The sequence below is a fragment of the Betta splendens genome, chromosome 11 (genome assembly GCF_900634795.4).
Source record: "Betta splendens chromosome 11, fBetSpl5.4, whole genome shotgun sequence".
NCBI lineage: Eukaryota > Metazoa > Chordata > Actinopteri > Anabantiformes > Osphronemidae > Betta > Betta splendens.
Window position 1 is genome coordinate 3,797,711 of NC_040891.2, and position 20,201 is coordinate 3,817,911.

The 20,201-nt window shown below is 46.0% G+C and overlaps 1 protein-coding gene across 4 annotated transcripts in view; it reads left to right on the top strand.

Annotated features, from left to right (window-relative positions):
- ptprua (protein tyrosine phosphatase receptor type Ua) overlaps positions 1 to 20,201 on the top strand; it is a 116,978-nt gene that overhangs the window by 17,858 nt on the left and 78,919 nt on the right. For all 4 annotated transcript variants that reach the window (XM_029166185.3, XM_029166187.3, XM_029166184.3 and 1 more), the window contains exon 2: positions 19,964 to 20,092. In XM_029166185.3, coding sequence (XP_029022018.1) covers positions 19,964 to 20,092 — 129 coding nt within the window. The remainder of the gene's footprint in view (positions 1 to 19,963; positions 20,093 to 20,201) is intronic.

Genomic DNA, 20,201 nt, shown 5'->3' on the forward strand with positions numbered 1-20,201 from the left:
TCATATGACTGAAACCTCGATCCACGTCGCAGAGGAGGAGATGCCGCCTTTGTTTGCTTGAAAAAGTGGCTGAAGCTTCTGCATAATCCAAAACAGCGTGAAGTCTCAGAACTACGAACCGCAGGAGCAGACAAACAGGAATAGCTGTGGGCGCCTCTTTTCTTCCTTCCGTGCGCGCGTGCACATTCACACAGGCCTTGCTTTTCCACGGATGCACTTTTCTTCCTTCCTTCCTTGTGCTTTCCAGTGCGTTTGGCGACGCGCGCGCGCACACACACACACACACACACACACACACACACACACACACACACACACACTGTTTGTGCTTTGCCGCTACCCACCCCTGCACCTCTTGCCTGTCTTGGCCATCAGTCAGCCTTCCCGCCACGCTGCTGATGTGACAGAGGAGCTGTCAGAGCATCTCAGTCAGAGGCTGTGATGCTGAGCCAGAGTGACAGAGCGACAGGGGGAAACGCGCCAAACAAACAGCCAGTAATATTGCCCTGTCCTTTCACTTACAGCTCTTTGTGAAACTACTGTGCTGACAGAGGAGGAATATGGGCGGGGGGGGGTTGGTTAGGAACTTGTACACAAACACAAATACAGTGCACGCAAAGCTGCTTGCATAATAATTCGATCATTTAAAAGCTTTTTGCTGATGCACATTGAGTGATTTCCAGTAACTTTTTGCTGCAAAGCAAAGAATTTATGAATATCAAAACTGTATCCCCCACATCCAGTGTGTGACTTCGCTTCCGTAACCCCCTTCTGAGCCCCGCCGAGTTATTTACACAGCTTTGGGTGAGGATTATGTCCACGGGCCTCGATTGTTTCCCATGCATGACTGGCATTAATGCATCTCGGTAACTAAACACGGAGGGCGATGCACGGAGACGTGACGGGCTCTTACCTCAATCAGGGCTCGGATGATCCGGGATTATTGGCGATTGCATCCGTTCATTCCCCCGCGGGCTCCGGCTCGGTCTGTTTCCTAGACGCCCGCCTAGCGCCACATGCTAATCACTGCTGGAAGACGGACGGCGTCGGCAGAAAAGGCCCGGCTAAGACGTTGCGGGAATGCACACACACACATATCGCGGCCATTTGTTGTGGTCTGTGTGTGCAGTAATGACACCCGCTGTTCCTGCTGCAGAAAGAATCTCTAAATCTTGGCCATGTTTTATGAATGCGGACTTAAAGAAACTGCGAGAAGACGTTTTGGCATCTTGAGGCTTTGCTATGTAGCTTCCGCAGTCGCTCATTTACCTGTTGTTTACAGTACTGTATAATTAAACTACAGAGGGCCGTAATTTAATTTCTGTGGAAAATCAGTCCCCCTTTTTTTCTGGAGTAGTCTTTGTCTTCTGGCTGAGTTCTGCAGAACAGTGACAAAAGAGATTAAGAGGCCCTAATTCTCCCCAGAAATCCACTTTAGCCCTACTAGAGAATCTAGCCCGAGGCTTCGAGAAAGCTTTATATCCCTATCTCTGGAGTAAACTCCTCTCGGCTTTATGTTCCCAGTCTCACTACCATTCAGCAGTGACAGGTGCATCTGATAGTGCTCACCTGGGGCAAACAGCTGGGATTACTTTCTGGATGCCAGCTTGGATGACCTCCTGACCCCCACGGACACCCAACGACTTCTTAGCCATCCATGAACAATGCCATTTCCATACTAATATGGGCTGTAATTGCATAATTCAAGAGGCTACACTTGGTCCACGGTTCGATGACCTTTTGTCCTGCACAGCCCATCTCACTTGCACTCTGGTAACAAATCCAAGCACCTTTTTTAAGGTATTTGGTGTATGTGTGTGGGAGTGCAGCTGTGAGAAGAAACAAAGGTGCATTCAGGACTGTGGCGACAGGCTACCGTCTCTACCGGCTGCAGAACTGAGAGATCAGGCTGATTTGTCTTAAAGGTGCATTCGTGATGTTCTGGATGTTTGTGCATTACCTCTCCAGACTCTGGATGCTTTCCTGCTGCGATGGTGCTGGACATTGTTTATTGTGTGCAAGTCACAGAGTCTTCTCCTGAGAGGCTGAAAACAATGATATAACTGATATCGCTAATGAAATGCATATGATGGACACTTACTGGACTGCATTTATTCTTCACTTATTCTAGAACTCCTGGAATTTAAGACTGTAACCAAACAGCATAATCCTCTTCAGACTCCCCCGTGTGGTCCAGACGTGTTATGTTTCATCTACTTGAGAGTGAGCGAGTCATTTTGTTGTCAGGCCCCTCCGCTTAAATAAAGCATTAGCTGGCAGGTGAGCCTAATGCAATGCTCCCCTCTGAAACATCTCTGTGTGATAGCCTAAGGGTGCAAACATAAGTGGATTAGAAAGCACACGCAGAGAATCCGCTGTCTGTTTCGTAAAACCTGCACGTCCCGGCCTCTCCCGATCACTCTCCCTTCCCTCGTCTCCCTTAATACGCACCAGAGAACTAACGAACGAGCGCTCGCGTAAGGACGCAGAGACCCAAACGCCTGCGCATCACTCCATAGCCGTGCGTTGACTCCTCGTGGCGGGCGTCTCGGGAGTTTTGCCCAGATCCAGCCGTGACGCTAACGCGAGGTGAAGTGCGATCCGGCGCCACCCGGGTCACGAGGCCCGGCCGCTGTGGGGTGGCGGCGGGAGGACGCGTGGAGCCCAGAGATAACGACGCAGCGCTTGCTGCTCGCGTTCTTTATTTATTTCCCCCGCCGTCGTTATGCCGCCTGCCTCGTGGCCTTTTCCGCAGGCAGGCCATTAGTGGAACATGATGGTGTCCAAAGCTTTCTTGAAGTGACAGCCGTGATTTAATTCAGCTGTGTGTCGCGGCGCCGTTTGAAGACGGAACCGGCGCGGGGAGGCATCATTACGGAGCCAAAACGTCCTGTTTCTCCTTCCGAGTGCTCGCCGAGGTCCCGAGGGCCTCGTGTCGTCCGCGTTAGCTAACAAATACCGTCTGCCACGCGCGGCTATAAGGGGAAGCATTCATTACTCCTCTGTCTACGCTGTCCATGTGCGTGTTAACATGCGAGGGGGACGGCCTGAGCTCAACGTCTTCGCACGACATTAGCGAGCGCCGGCGCGACAGGGCTCGCGTTTTAATTCATTGACCTCATTCCTTGATGTTGTTTGTTGGCGCTCCCCTGTCTAATGGCGGCGGGCAGCCGGAGACCGATGAGGCTTTGGGTTATTAAAGGATTCCAGCTCTTTCTCTCGGCCTCGCTGGGAATGACACACAAAGGCGAGAAAGTAATAGACTTTAAAACTAACTGTGCGAGCGGCCTGTATTTCCGAGCACTAAATCAATGCGTCGCCCCACCTCCAGGCTCAGCGCAGCAGCCACTATAGGATATCCATAAATTGAGTAGATGATGGCAGCCGAGTCGGAGCCACCTACCTACTCCCATTAAACCTCATCATGGGCAGGGACAGGTATGGGTCACGTTGTCCAAGTGCTGACAGAGATTAATTGAGGCTGTGTGACTCTGTGCACTGGCAGAGGCCTCTGGGGGCCTCTCTGTCCCTGCCCTTAAATAATGTCAGAGTGGACAATAACAGGTGAATATTTTATGAACCAGTGGGACACGAGAGGAAACCACGACCAGGCAGCTTTAAAGTCACTTCCCGTAGTTTAATCTGAGGATTCCACAGTCTCCTCCACAAACGGCAGCTGGCTCTTGATTGCCCGTAGCAGCTCGGGGTCTCTCTCTCTTTTGAAAGTGACGAGCAAACTTTGGAGAGTGCGGCTCCGGTAAAGCACGGCACAGATGGTTGCGCTGGAATGAGCCGCGTTGAGGACGGCGATAGACACTGCGTGGTTTGTTTTGGACTCTTCAGCTGCCTGGGACTCCGTCTCCGTCTGCTAATGTCAACTCGTCTGGCTGTGACAAACGATTGAGTTAAAGCGTTTTTTCGTGCCGGTGCCTCTTTTTATTGTTTGCGGGTACAAAGCACGCGGCGCTTTCATAATTGGACCGGTGATTTTCAGTCAGCGGCTAATTTGTGAATAGCTCCCTTTTCCCCTCCACACACGCACAGCGTGCTCACAATTTAGAAAAGTCAGTGGAAATGCAGCAGTTATTTTTCTTTTTGTTTCCATCAGTCATGACAGAACGACTACTTTCAACCAATATGTTTTTTTTCTTCTTCTTCTTTGCAGTTTCCATAATTGTCACCTAAAAATGGATAATTGGATTGATTCTATTACAACAATTAAAAAACATTTTAGACCACATTATAATGGCTAAATAGAATCTTGAAAGGGCACATTAGCATTCCTACGATAACAGAGCAAACCAGCAGGTAAAGGTAACATTTACAGTATTTGGAGGAGACAACAAACAAATAAACAAGCAAACTAACAAAAACACTTTTGTTTGATGTTGTGTCACAGCATTTGGGCAACAGATCTGTAATAATTATTGGTATTGGTAATATTGTAATAATTACATCTATACAATGATGAGTTAAAAAAAGCTGTGCTAATAATTTATTTGAAAACAAATACAATTTTTAAAGCCATTCATTCGTTTTACTGAACATTTAGCGGAGTGCATGTCTTCTCTGGCTGCAGACTTATTTTTCATGATTTTTCCACTGCTCAGGAGAATTGATGTATTGATTTCACACCAACAAGCTTTAAATGGGCAACACTTCCCCGACAACAGAAGCTTTTTAAAAATATTTTTCCAGCAAAAAAGGTGACGATGTGCCAGTTTTTAAGGAGCCGCATTGTTATCTTTAATGAACCCACTGAGCAATCAAAGCCCACCTTGACTTGGCTCGCGCCACTGTTATTTAGCTCTCCACCAGTTTGGACGGACGCTGCTTCATTTAGACCTTTTTTTTTCCGGCATCATCAGATCAGTTGCAGTTGAACGTGCTCTTTCAGCATCAGACTGCTGTTTTCGTCCCCGAAACACGAAACTTAAACCACGACGGCGGATTCTCACTTGTGTCTTTGGAGAGTTTTCACGTCTCTGCTGAATGTTCGGGCGCATAAACACTCTTGTCTGGGTGAGAATATTCACATGTGTGTCACTAAACAGTGTGCGTTCTCACTTTTTGCACATGCTTCTGCGCTGGTTGTGTGTATTTGATTCCATCTGTCCTCTTGGCTTTTTCTAAATAGTTTTCCATAAACGTCAGAGCAGAGCACATCAAAAGGCTCATTGCCTCCCCCCTGAAGCCCTACCTGCTGAAATTGCACGCCGCCCTAAATCTCAGCGCCCGCTGCTCCATTCAGAGTAAATTACCTTTTGTACACAACGGCGTGACACGTCGTTGCATGAAAACATCCCCCGGTTTCATCAGTCTTTCCAACATCCCTGTCGCTCGTCGCCTCTCCGCTTTCCCGGCGTTTCAACTCTCATTTCCGTCCTGATGAGCTGTGGGGCTGACGAAACCCGGGAGAGGAAACGGGTGGGTGGCGTCTAGACGCGGCGGTTCGCAGCTGGGAGGGGAGGGGGCTGAGGGTTGGATGGCTCTGGCGCTGCGAGGGGTTTTGAGGGAAGCGCGCTCGGCTGGGTTTGCAGAGGTTGGCGGGGGGTAAATGGAGATAATTAGACATTTTGGAGGCCTGGGGGGGGGGGCTGAGTCATCGGAGGCCGCACCTCTTCTCCAATGCAGTTTCTTCCCTTCACGCATTTGATGAGATCCGGTGAATCACAGTTTAAATGACAGCAGCGCAGGTGCAAATAACACCTGTGTCTTCTTTACTCAACTTCACGTAAGATCAGTTACCTGATGACTGAGAAGGCTGCACTGATAAGGAGTTAGCATGGAGTCTAGGTCACAGCAGCTTGTCATAGTCATAAACAAACTAGCATTTCCTCCGTGTGGTCATATCGGGGTCTTCTGACGGTGGTTGTTCCTCTGAGTCTGATTTAACCACTGGTTTTCATTCCTTGTCTTTGACATATTTCATATTGAGTTTGCCATTTGCTACTGGCATTAAAAATAATTAAAATTCCATAAATTCATAGAAACATAGATAAAGTTCAGTTATATATACTGTATGGTTCAATCCATGACATGGAGTTTTATTGTAGCATGTCTTCTCTGGAAAGTCAACAAATGAGTCCTTGTATGAAGTCCAAAATAGTATTCAGGATACTCAGAATTTATATATATATTCATATTCTCACCTGCATCGTACGTGAATGTGTAAACCTAAAGCAATAAGCTTTTTTCAGTCTTGTTTCCTGTCTGTACTGCGTCTTTTCTGTTTGGTGTTTTGTTTTATTCTTTCGGTATTTTGTTGCTGCAACAACTCAATATCCTCTGGGCGATCATGAATGTTTCATGTTGCCTCATCTCATCCTCCCTGCTTTCTTTTTTTCCCCTCAAAGTGTCTTATGCATTCTTTTACTCTCTCCAAAGAACTGCGCTGCTCCTTCACAGCCAGCACCCACTGTGCTCTCAGATCATCACATGGTGCTTGCGTTTCTGCCTGACAAGGCAAGAGTTTGGGTTGGAAGACTTGAGGGTCCCCTGGGCAAAATAGCTTGAGAGCTAAACAGTAATGGAGCATAGAGAAGAAAACAATGTATGTACAGTAGAGCCTGCAAACATCCTGAAAGTTTAATTTGCACGAGGCTAAAGTTGAAGTTCGAATGGATCATTTTTTCTAAAAACAGCATCCAGTCAAATTCATCTGCTTCATCAATCTTCAGCTCTGTCACTTTAATTTATACTTATTAATCCTCCCTGTGGAAGCACAGTGCAGATTGTTTCTAATAGTTACCTCCTAAATATCTGACATCTCTGTGTAGCAGATAAATCTCTGACGTCTTCACGCATGCAAGATAATCGCTGCAGCTCTAAACCACAGGAGGCGACGGGCTCCGTATCCATTACACAGGCCTCGCCGAAACGCAAAAACATCCACCCTCCTGCACACTTCCCATTCTAAACATCTGCTTCATTCTGCCACCGAGGCGCCGGCCACTGCAGTGAGCAAATCTCATGGTACGACGTTTCATCCTGAAAATGAGAAGTGTAGCGGTTTAAAGCAGCTAAACAAACAGGATGCCTGCTCTTACGGAAATGACACCTGGGCTGGAAAATAACAGGGTTTGGGTTAATATTACATGTTTGATAAACGGGATCAAGTGAGCTGCTACATATTTTGAAACGATCACTAAAATGAGGAAAAAAAAGTTACTAAATCCCTTCCAATGCTGCTTTGGCTCTGGACCCGATCGAAACTCTCTCCCCGATCGAAACTCTCTCCCAGGCCCAATATTGCTATAAAATAGCATATTGGTCATATTTTACGCAGGTATGACTGGATTCATTGTTTTGCTCTTGCTCATACCCAATAAATTTTCTATTTCATGTCATCTAATAAGAGCCCAGGGAGAAAAACACCCAATGATTGTTCCCGAAAACAATTTACAAAGGCAGATTGTACAGATACGAAACTATTTATCCCCAGCATGTAAAGAAAATCCCAGGGGCTCATGTTTATCTCACTGTGCATTATGCTTTTGTTTATTTTGTCGTGTTTTCACCTGCGCAGAGTCAGATATGAGAGGTGTGAAGGCAGCCCAACAAAATGAACCCTCCCTTGTTCTCTATACGTGCTCATTTGTACAAACTCCAGCTTTAGGAATCTCTCTCTCTCTCTCTCTCTCTTTTTTTTTCCAAGCCATTTGCTTTCGAATGAATTAGAAAAAATGGTCAATGACTTCCAGTGCTGGTGGGAGGTGAGAGGAGGGGGGGGATTAGTCTGATTAGCCCCTGGGAGACTTCTTCCTAATGCTCTTTTTCATGACTCTCCATTATCAGAAGCTCCTCGCTTCCGAGCGTGCTTGTTCCTGCTCAGTCGTGTCATGTCCCCAAAAAGAAACAAATGCAGCTCTTTCTTCGCGGAACACAGACACACACGTTGACTTTTTCAGTCCTGCACAAACGCCCAGATGAGACGGAGCCCGACGGGGAAGGTAACGGGGGAGGGGACAGCTCTTGGGGATGATGGTAAGGATCAGTAATGTGCCTCCATGTGGTGATTAAGGGAACCCAGGGGTGGTGGGAGTAGTGGGAGGACCTGTGGTTAGTAGTGTAGGAGCCGGGATCAAAGCCGCATCGACCGCTTCCCACTTCCCTTTCATGCTGACTCATTTGCTCAGTGGTTCAGCACTTCCCTTACTATCCCACTCTCTTGCAAACATGCTCTACTACCAATAGAGCCAGTGGTTATTCTTATTCCTTCCAGTCCCCATGCACCAGTTTGACTGAAGCCATCTGCTCATGGCTCCCAGTGCTGGGTGGTTCTCTGGCAGGTTCTTCCCACTCTCTTTAGCTGGTGATGACAATGCAATGTGAGTGTAGATACAACGTACTGTATACTGTAAGCATTAGTGTGTTCGTTCGGGTAGACAATTCAATGGATTGGATATGTTTGAGCTGCACATCTGGAACCGCCTGCATCAGACGCGTGCACAGACAGATCCAGAGGGGGTGGTTGGTTAGTGTGGACCAGACATAGAGATACATAGATGCCACCTGTGAATAGAGGATAGTGACATTTATATCTAGTCATTACTGTAAATGCTTTCCATACTAAAGATTTGTTGTATTGCAGCACTAATGGTGTGGCAAAGGTGTGAGCTACAGTAACAAACAGACACTGAACAGTACGGAGTGCTCTGCAGTTAAAGTGAAAAATGACACACAATCCACCATATTCTAATTATTAGTTACACTGACTTGGTTTAGTATTTGATTAGGACATTTATCTCAGTATCAGTTATCCAGTAAGATAATACATAACAGGTTATTGGATACAGCTAAAACTCATCTAATCATCTCTCCAAATAGGTTAGACATAATAATAGAAACCGTACAATGCACTACAATCTTTCCCAAATCTATTGCTTCACTCTAAATGTTAAATAAACGCCAACCTTTCCAGCACAGGTCCTCTTCTGTAGATGTCCAACCCTGACATTGCCGCTAAAAGACCTTTAATAATAAACCGTCCTCAGCGTCTGAGAGGACGTCTGTGGTGCCAACGTGTTCATCCCACCTGATAGCTGGATCTAACATTAACACAGCATGAGGCACGGGAGCTAATTCGAACCCCTGTTAAGAGAATGCACGTCTAATGGGACCTAATGCTATGCCCACTGACAGACCTGCAGCACGGATGATTAATGGCCCACACGTCCTGGTACCTGCAGAGATGGACGTGTTGGCAGGAGGCCGCTGGCTCACCTTGACCTGACAGCGCCTCGTTTACTGTAAATAGAAGTTGTGCCAGCGTTTTTTCTGTCTTAGTGTAATTCCTAATGCACAGTAAATAGATTCATATACAATGTATATATAGTATATATTCTCCTCCTGTCTCGCTATCCTGCTGCATTCCATGCAAAAAGTCCAGATGTGTTTGTTCCTTGATGCCTCCTCTTGTGAAATCTCAGCAGCTGTTTGAGGATGTGTGTTAAATATGGAGAACTTGGGTTTCAGAGCTGTGTGAAAGGCTCCAGTGATGGATAGACAGCTTTAAAATATTATCTGAACGGCAGCTTAAGTATCATAATGGATATTACCACATCATAAACTTTTACTCCTTGCTTAAAGCCCCAGTGACGGCCGTGCAAGCGCCTGCGCCGCGAGTCACGCCGGCTGCACTGTGAGTAACCAACTCGTGGCCACTGCAGTACAGTAGTAATACTCCGCACACACATTCTCGGGTCTTGTAATTCTTTAACTCCTCCCCAGCGACCCGGCAGACCTGCATATCAGATCTGCTCCTGTGTGACCACAGCTAAGCGCCTAATTATCAGCTTCTGCTGCCCGGTGAGGCAGGCTATCGCCCCTCGTTGGGGTTCCTGAAGTCCTCTTGTCGAGGAGTCGACTAAACGTTGGAGCGGCGCCCTGCTTGTGCTGATTCTAGACCCCAGAGTCGAACCTGTAACGCACTACAACACACGTGACCCTCCTCTTAGTGCAGCTCTCTGTCATTTCTGGTGCTGTAGCCTCTGTAGGTGCAGTACTGTACATGTTAGTGGGGCCGTTGCCGGGCGAAGCCAAAGAAAAAGGACAATCGGTAACTCGAGTGAAATTAGTGTCATTATGTGAATCTGCCCTTAATTAACTTGTTATTAATTTGAAGATTTAACCTTAAGGCCTTTTATTATTCGCAGATAATGCGTCATAAATGCGTTCAGCTGGATGCAGCACTCGGGTAAACAAACATAATGGACTGTGTTGCTTTTATGAAAATGTACCATAGGGATTAGAGAGGAGGCCCTTTTTTTATTTTTCCTATTTTCTTTTCTTTCTTTTTCAATTTCTGTGCAGTGTGAAGAATCGTTGTGAAAGACTGGGTCTGTTCGAGAGAAGCTTTTGTGCATTGTTGATGGGATTTTTTTATTCTTGCCAAACATTAATTGAAAACAATATTTCCCCTGAAATTTTTATGCATTGGAATCAAAACAACATTGGTATATAGCCTGCTGTCTTTTAATTTTCTGCTTTATTTACAGTGAAATGAACTGTTGGGGCTTTGTGGCCCCCGTCACCAGTTTACTCCTGTGTTGCACCATCTCTTCTGGAAGAACTGACTCGTACTTAGTTCTCAGTAGCAATGTATGATGTGGATTCATTTCTAACTTGACACGCTAAACAGCTGTGGAGGCGAAACGCAGAACTCTCATCTGGCAGCACAGACACATGTTAACAAGTGTTTAAATGAGATGTTCTTTTTTTACCAAACAGCGATAATGATAAGAGATGAGAAGTTGTTTTACTGTTTATAAGCCCGGATGAGTGGAAAAATGATCTGCTCAGTTTCATAACCATCACAGGGGGTAAATCCTTGCTTCCAAGATATGTTGAGATACATACTTAGGAGCCTTTTGTAACAAACTGTGGCATCAGACGTATCAAATTCTGATGGTATGTGGTGCAGTTATTACATCAGTTACTACAAGAGCGGATTTAATATTTAGAACGAGTAGAAATCGACTTGAATTCACTCAACCAGCAGAGTGAAACTGTCGGACTGGTGGTTCCACATCACTGTTTGGAACTGGTTCTGACTAGTCAAAACTGGGTTTTAGTAAGACCAAACTACAGCACTCGAGATGCTTTATCACACTGAGGAAAACAGTTTCACCTCAATGAGATCTAATATATCATATCAAGTGAAGGAGCACATAGTTGCTCCTCCCACAGACGAAGACTATTGCCACCTGCACTCAAAGGTTTAGTCTGGTTCTGGAGTGGTGCTAATTAACTGAGCTGATGCTTCACTGTAGCCAGAGTACATTTACCATGAGAAGTACGACTTCTCTTATTTGCTACGTGCTGAACGCACAGATTCGTGTCCAGGAGCCCATAGAAGTGCTCTTGATTTAAAAGGAGACACTGTCTAAAGTGGCTAAAGTTGAGATATTAACATATTGGATTAAGTATTGCAAAATTCTAGCAGAGGTCAAAGATGTTAAATTGCATTAGAATGCAACGGTGGATGGGAAAAATCAATTAGTATGTTCAGTGTTGTACCTTTTGTCAGTATTGGTGGAGCTGGGTCTGAACTGCACATGGTTGCACTGCAGCTTGATTAAGTCACAGTTGTTTCTCCTTCAGCTACAGTAGCTAGCTCTTACTTAAACCCTATTTATAAATACGTGTGTGAGAATATTCATGAGAGGGGGTAAACGCCTATTCATTAGCAGTTAATGGTTTGAGACGTAGCTCCTGGTGTGGCGCCTGGTGAATGAAGACGAGCGTTTAGAGGCCTTGTTATGAAGAAACTTGGTTTCTCCCATTTTCTTCTTTGCTTTACAGAAGTGGAGGTTCCTTTTTTAAATAGCTGCAGGGATCATTTAAAAAAAAAACTAACAGAAGTCTGCTAAAAGATTCAAGAGCAATTATATGTGCATTTTGAACATTTGGGTAATATTTCTTTATCATAGTAATGGACAGAACTCACAGCTAAGCCTCTTAGTACAAGTGCTCATTTTCATGTATATAGTGCTAAAGCAGGAGATATTTAAAATGGGATGGATGCAAAGCCAGCATTCAGCAGCCAAAACTGCTGAATGCTGTTTTGTGTTTCTGTGTCCTACACTTGCTGCTAGAAAGGTACCTGACTAGAAATGATGGGCGAAAGCAAAAAATCCAGAGCAACAGACAGACCAGCTATGAAGAAGGCGTGACACAGAGTTACGGAAAAGAAGGGATCAAGCATCGGGCGGCTCACTGGGCTCCTGAGTCAGGGTCCTCTGCACAGCGACAGCGGGGAGGTCGGAGCTGTAATTAGGACCAAGCCAAGTCTGTGCGACTTCCACAGAGGAGCTCTGAGGCTCTCGAAAGCATGGCTTCAGCGCCTTGTTATGCGATTGTCTGCTGCTAAAGCTGCTTTTAGGCTTGTGTTGTCCATTTGCCTTTTCGACAGATGTTAAACCTACAGTACCAACAGCACAGGAGGTACCAGTACCTGAATTCTTGGCCTAGATGTAACAAGATATTGGTAATAAAATACACTGACTTGGTAACGTCACAGATTCTCTGCAAGACCGGCAGACAATTCAAGTGTAGGTTCTGTCAATGGAATCACAATGTGTACAAGCAGGCTCACAACCCTTAGGATGAATGATGTAAGTCAGAAGGCGAGTAAATGAGCGAGATGTGAAACATGGTGCATATCCAGAAGTCCATTTAAAGGCACAGTACGTTAAAATAAGTGGCGTAAACACCTGTATGTATAAGACTAATGTGGGACAAAAACGAAGCCATGTAGTAATAGAGGAGGACGTGTTTAGTGTGAATCAAGCAAGAGAACAAAATAAAGACCTTTACAAAGACCTTAAATTCATTTCTCAGTGTGTTAAAGATCCTGAAGAAGTGATATCACAGCCTTGATGCTGACAGTGTCTGATCTCTGGGGACAGAGGAGCAGAGGGAGCTCTGTCATGTGAATCCTTGCTCATGAACTTGAATTTTGAAGTCTCTTATTTTGAAGGACATTCTTCTCCATATTAATTTTTTTGTTATAATCCAGACCATGGCACACAAAATATTAGGCACACAATAAAAGCCGCTGATAATGAAGCATCACAATCGGCCATGCTGCAGAAGAGTCGCTTCCTTAATTTGTGGTTTCACTTGACTGAACCCTGTCCGCTCGCAGCCATTCAAAGCGTTTATTTTTACCATCTGATTGTATGGAAATTGACATCAAAGCCATCGGGCGGTTGGTCGTCATGACATCACGCAATTTGTGTAAATCTATGCACGCCATTAACATAACTGCAAAAAACATGCAGCAGATAGATTTAGGCAACGTTTGAGCATCTGGATCTGGAAACCACACCCTGTCACTACACTATCACAGTACTAAACAGTTCTCATTAATATTTACCAAGTGGCAAGGGCACATTTTAGCATTGGAGAACTTCCTAATTTTAAACGTGAATACATAACCACTAAACATATTTAAAGCTTCAAACTAATGCATTTGGGTCATGCCAGCAATGAATATTCCTCCTTTTTCCTTGGACAAAAAAGACCTGACACGAGACATGAAGCGGGGAAAAAGCGTCTTTTCTAGCGCTCCTGATTAAATTTTCATATATAACTGTAGTATCTGTCACTTTCCTCCTTTTCTCTGTCAGTGAAGAGGCCAAGTGCAGTAATGCAGGTGTTGAAGAGAAGCCCTCCATCTCCTTAATTAGCTTGATTTGGCCTCGTTGGACCAAGCCTGTTTTTATTCATCAAGCTCTATTCATGCTCTAGTTGAGCTCGTGACATCTCTGACAAAAGCGTTAACTGGCCGAGCACTTCCGATAGGTCACGGGAGGCGGCTTCAGATTGTGGGAGATGGAGACTTGTAATTTATGTGTCTGTTAGGTGGGTGGGGGTGGTAAATGAGAGCTGAGAGGTGAGCGCTTGCCCTAATAAAAAGTATGTTCTCTAAGTGTAGTGGGTGCTTTGTGACTCTCTCTTCCTAAATAAACGACTGGTAGGGGCTTATTACACTGTCGCCATGCCAACAGAGAAAATCACAGGTCTTTCAAAATACTTCTCTATGTACTTTTCTATTTTGCCTGTTTCATCTAGTCGAGTTATCGGTAAACCCTTGGTCAGATGCAGATTTTTCTCTAATTGGACAATGAAGCGATCATATTTACAGTTAGAACAATTACACTCTTAGATAGTGAAAGATGAAGAGCCGTGGTTGCACTGCTGGGATTTTCTAAAAAATTGTACTTGGGGACTGGAACCAGTCGCGGACCAGTGATGAAACAATTTCACACAACAGCATGTGCCCCGCAGTGCAATCTTCCCATCCGTTCCCCAAACTAGTAGGGAAACTACAACACGCAGTTAGAAGGAAATTAGATTTTCACTATTCAGTGCCTCATGTGTCCACAGCGGCTCCCGTCCATCCTGGTGGGTCTCATTGTGGCGGGTCGGCCACAAGATGATGTGAGAAAGCAGCGACAGCGCATCTGAGGCTTAGAAGAGATGTGGCTTGTCCTCATTTAATTGAGACTCATGGCATCGAGCGAGTCATTATCAGAGTATTTACTCAACATTTGCTGTCTGGTAAAGGTCACAGGAGCGAAGCCGTTCGGCCCATCAGTCATAACGTGCTCGGCGCCGCCCGGTCAAATCCCCGCTTCACAATAAATGAATGATTCCGGCTGCCGCTCCACCCACTGCATTTAGATCAATCTCCCCTAAAATATGCATCCAGTTATCTCACGCAGGTGGGCACAGGTGAGGGTCTGAAGGCTGTCTGCAATTTGCTACAGTTACTTTGAATTATTTCCATTATTCCTTTATATATTTTAATATACAGTTTTTAATTATTGCTGTTGACTCTGGAACCAGCCTCTTCAGTCGTTTGATTTTGCTTCACTTATTTTTAGGTTTTGATTTATTGCCAAAAGTCATTTAATTTAGTTAATATCCTAGTCCTTTTAATGGCTTTCAGTTTAGTGGTGAAAATAGGTTTGTCTATTCAGTCCCCATTTCTGACCACTAGCCTGTAGTTCAGGCAGATGCCACGTTTGAAACCCTTCCACGCAGCCTCTTACGGTTCGGCTGATTAACGCTTTGTGGTGGGCGCTGTCTCTAGAATATGTGCCAACAACGGAAGGAAGACGAAGACTGGATGTAAATAATGCACGGTTTCCCCCAAAGAAGAAACTGGCAGAGCAAACGCTTCATGGAGAAAGTCGTGCACCAAACAGTGTTAAACCTCAGGGATGCCGTGAAAAAAGTGACTGTACTGTAAACAGAGGGTTTTGTTTGTGCACAGGAAAACTCTACAGGGCACCTTTTTAATGCAGTAGATGTGTGTTTATGTGATCATTCATACGTCTGGGGTTCAGTTCTAGTTAGTACAGCTCCAGCTGTGGCTTTACTGCCGTTACTGTTTATACTTTGAATACATTTACTACTGATCAATAATTCATATAGATTTAGCTCTACAGTGCAATAATTACTTTGTTTGATTCTAAAAAACCCTCCACTGTTCAAATCTTCTTTTCACCCTACACCCGATTCTTTGTGCTTCTTCCTTCTCGGGGAGGACGCACTGGTTGTTATTAGTGGAATAAGAGGCCTCGGTGTACGGATGATTCGTCTGCTGGCTCAGTATTGATGAGCTGTACAGCTGCGTCTCTCTCCTCTTCCCCGGTCCCACCCTCCTTCCCTCTCGCCTCTGTTAAGTAAACTTGTCAGGTCTGATGCATTGCCTTGCACACACTCAAATGCAAATCACGCCGCAGCAGAGTTTTATCTCAAACCAAACAAGAGCAGCAGCAGAACATCCTGGATCCCTGGTCCCAGCGGAGCTGCTGAATACAAGAGGCTCCGATTAAAGGGGTGCCAGCCGAGCGCCGCTGCCGGTTAGACAATATTTGGTGGTTTGCCCGAGGAATTAGCTTTAGCGCCAAAGGGGAATGAGTTTAACAGATGCAGCAGCCTTATCAGCACACAACGCGATCTTTGGTCAGGTTTCTCCCAGTCAGGTTTGACTCTAAGTACTGTAGAAGATTATGACACTTCTTTTAGTAGCAGCTCATGTGCAGTGGATGAAAAGCTGTACTCCTGAAAGGGTAAACGCCTTCATGGGGGGGGGGGGGAGTGTAGTAGTGATGGCGGTGATGCGAGAGGAAGTACGAGAGCATCTTCCTAATTGAGGCTTCGCCAGCGTTTGCCGTGCCTGTTCTTCAGATGAGCAGTGAAAGGACATCTCTCCCGCTGGCAGCCGTCCACAGCGGCTGAGATTTCTATCCACGAGAATCAGTCACCGCTGTAACATTATCCCCCGTGAAGCCGTAATTGTTTCATACACGAGAACACACATTTTATCGGCAGCTTAGGAGTGATCGTGCATGAGCCCGTGCGAGATCTGCTCCTCACCAATGTGATCAATAGGATCGGATGCTTGTCTCTATCTCTGATTTGTCGTCACCATCACGTCTCCTTTTGGCTCCACTCCTTCTGGCTTCGTTTCGTTTTAGGGCTCTCCACCAACCCCCCATCTTCACGCTTCTCCCATCTTACCCCTCTAATTTATTTCCCCCTCTTCAAGATAAATGCTACGTAAGAGGCTTGTGTTTACCTCCCTCTCCATCACAGCGTATTTATGATGCGCCTCCTGCGTCGGCTATTAGTCAGAGCCACACTTTTCACTGTAGAGCCGGGTTAGACACTGCTCCATCACAGGCTCTTGAGGCTGGTCTGGACATTCTCCCATTAATCTTGCTCCAGGGCCTCCTCCTGCTGCCTTGCTGTTACTTTTGTCCTGATTGTGGTGCTGCACAAACATCAACAGGATTTAAGTGACGTCTCCTGTAGAAATGAAGGCATGTAACTACTTACTGGCTAAAAAAAGCATCTATTTGTTGTTCACCCTAAAACAAACATGCTCCATTTGGAATGGCGACCTTCTACTGTACCTTTAGTTATATGGTCATCTTCCCCCTGAATGATATACAAATTCAATTCAATTTTATTTACATAGCGCCAAAGCACAAACCACTATCTTAAGGCACTTTACAAGGTTAAGGTTTAGGACCTTACACAGCTAAGCCCAACAAATCCTACATACAGCAAGCCAAGAGGAAGAAACCTTCAGCAAGACCAGGTGGGCGGTCATCTGCCTCCACCGGTTGGGGTGAGGGGATAGACAGAGAGAAGAGCACAGAAACGGCACAGGCAGGATGGTTGGACCAGAGACTGAACACTGGAGATGTTCTTGCGACTATTGCCCTGACCTGAACCTAACCAGCCTTTACCGGTGTAGGGTTAATACCATCTGCTCACTCTGTCTACCTTCCCTCTCTTTACCTTCATTTGATACAGATGACAATCAGTTATTAAGCAGTGATTCAGGTGATACTGCACCTACCCACATCGGTACGGGAGTCATTTGAACAAAAAGGAAGATGTTTAGGGTTTATATAAAGATTGATGTTGTTTCGTAGGAAGCAATATCCTGTTTGTGCCTAAGCAAATACTTCGCGATGATAAGAGGAATATAAAAGCAACACCAAGCATATTTTTTTTTCTGAAAGTCAGAAGAATTGATGATACTTGCTTTTCCCCCCTCAGACTTCTCGCGGGGGAAGCCTCTGAAAACGTATTAGACCATTAGTGAAAGCTGCATTAAAGTGATTCTTTGCTGCCTCTTGCAGACTTTGCTGTCTGTGGAGCAACCCGGCTTCCTTCCCAACCCTCCTAACAGAGGCTTTGTCTGATCAGCAGTCTGGGGAAAAATGATTGTAATAAGTAAAACGCAGCTTATTTACAATGTGAAGGCTGAGGAAAGGTGAGGCCGGAGCAGCGAAGTGGCTTTAAAATGTCCAAAACAAACTCTTTGACTAATTGTGCTTTGGGTTTTTTTTGGATAAAGATAAAAACCGACAGAACTACAAGCCAAAACCAAATGGCGCATTCCTCCCGACAATCTCGGGCCTTGTTTGGCAAATTACCTCTCCTGCCTTTCGACGACAAGGCCGCCTCGCTCTCATACATTTCTTTCTTTCTCCCTCTTTTGTCCTCCTCAGCAGAAACTCGTCAGCCGTGACAGAAGCTCGCTAAACTTATCTCGGGCCCCGCGGGCCGCGTCTCGAGGTGTTACCGCGACTCCGCGCGGCGGCGCGTTCCTCGAGGACTCACCCAACAGCTATCGCCTCTGATAAGCAATTAGCATTCCGAAAGCTGCCTTTTCATGCAATCCGGTTATTGTTGTGAAAAATTCAAGCGATCCTGCTCGTGCTCCGCTCCCCGCTCCCCGGTGTTGCGATAAACACAAATAATACCTTCCTGCAGCCGCCACCGCGTCGCCCCGCGTGACAGTGACGGATTCATTACGGCCGTGTTCCTTTTTTAAGCCAACATCAAAACGGTGGACCGTGTCCGGCGAGTTGGGCGACAGCGAGGATTCAGCAGGACGCACGTGGCTTTTTTTTAATTACATGGGTTTGCCCTCCTGCTGCCAGAGAAGCTCATTTGGGCATCGAGAGGAACGCTCGCACTAAAAGCTAAAGGAGGCTGGAAAGGATGAGCTTTAATGAGGGGAGTCACTGGAACGTGTCTGATGGTGACATTTCATCCCAGAGTTGGAGGGCTCTCGATGAAAGACGGGGCCTCGCCGAGGGCCCCGCTCCGCCGGCCCACCTCGTCCTCGGATAACCGGTCACAACAAGCAGCCCCTCGCACAGGAGGCAATTAAAACTCTGATCTGCTTATGTGCCCGGAAATGCTCGCTCAGCTGCCGGAGGAGGGGGAGGTGGAAATATTTGTAAAGCAAAGGTCTTACTTTCCTGAATATGTTTTTTTTCTCTCTCTCGCTCTCAAACGTAACGCACAAATCAGCATTGTGTGAAGCTACTGTAAGTGGAGTCCACTGTTACTACGGTGTCGGTGAAGAGGGTCCTGGGAGCGTTACACTGGACAGTGGCTAGTTTAATGTTTCGGTGACGGGTCTTATAAATGAGCCGCCACCCTCTGGCTGCAGGTCCTATGCTGTCCTGCACACTCACACTCTCATCCTGGACTCTCCTTTTAGTCTGTAGAAACACTGGTCCGGGATTTTTTTTTACTGCCTGTGCCGAGTTTGACTGCAAAGACAAGTGTGCACGGGCCACATTTTAGACCAGTGTCACCATTAGGGGGTGCCTCCTGTGTGTTACATGTGTAAAAAGGTCACTCACTCTGCTGAGTATTTTCTTAATTGTTTTCTGACATCATAAAGCAAGCAATTTGAAAGTAAAGTGAAGAAGTGAAGGGCAAGTTGGCACCATCTCCTGCCAATCCTGTGCATCCAACACCGTCTCTGCTCCTCCAGTGCATCATCACCTCGTGCCCACGCACCAGCACCAATTTGTCCCAATTTTTACAAAGTGCACCTGCGGTTCTGACCAATTAAACCAAAACACACCACCTCCCCGGAGTTGCAGAACTGAGCTGGTGGCTTTGAAAGCCTGTGTTTTTTCCTTTTTTTGGTAGAACAGAATCTAGCCATTAGGGCCCAGACAGGGTTGGGTCACCTTCACAGGCTGTTGTTGTCCTCCATCAGCTGAAGAAACCCCTTCACTGCCCAGGCCCCGCTGCCCATTATCTCTGGCCGTCTGGGTGACCTGTGTCATTTTCACACCGCAGGGCTAATTGCGCCAAATGGCAGTAGATTCGGAGCGAATTGCTAAGATAGCCGCTCCATGCTCTGCGCCCAGCGCTAGCCATTAGCTGTAATTTACTTTCTAACTACAGATATTCTGCAGGAGTTGATGCGTTAACTCATTTGCAGCGAGCCTGTGGTGATGGAGCTGAACAATCATTTCTCTATTAAGACTACGATTCACTTTTTTTCTCCGTTTTTTCCTGGCGCTGCGTAGCCGCCGTAATTTACTCACAGCTACAAGTCATATATGTTGTCCCACGCTGCCTCTAGTTAATGTAGGTGTCTGCTCTTTGCTCCCCGCAGCCGGCTGCACCTTTGATGAGGACTCGGACCCTAGCTTGTGCGAATACCGACAGGGCCAGGAGGACGACTTTGACTGGCAGCTGATCAGGACCTACAATTGGCTCCATCCCACCCCAGATCTCCTACGAGGTAAGCTCCATTATCTATTGAGGTTACGGCCTCTAATGGGTCACACTATGGTGGCATTGTAGCATGAAATCCACTTTCAGGCCCCAAACCTCAAATCAATACAGCTTTA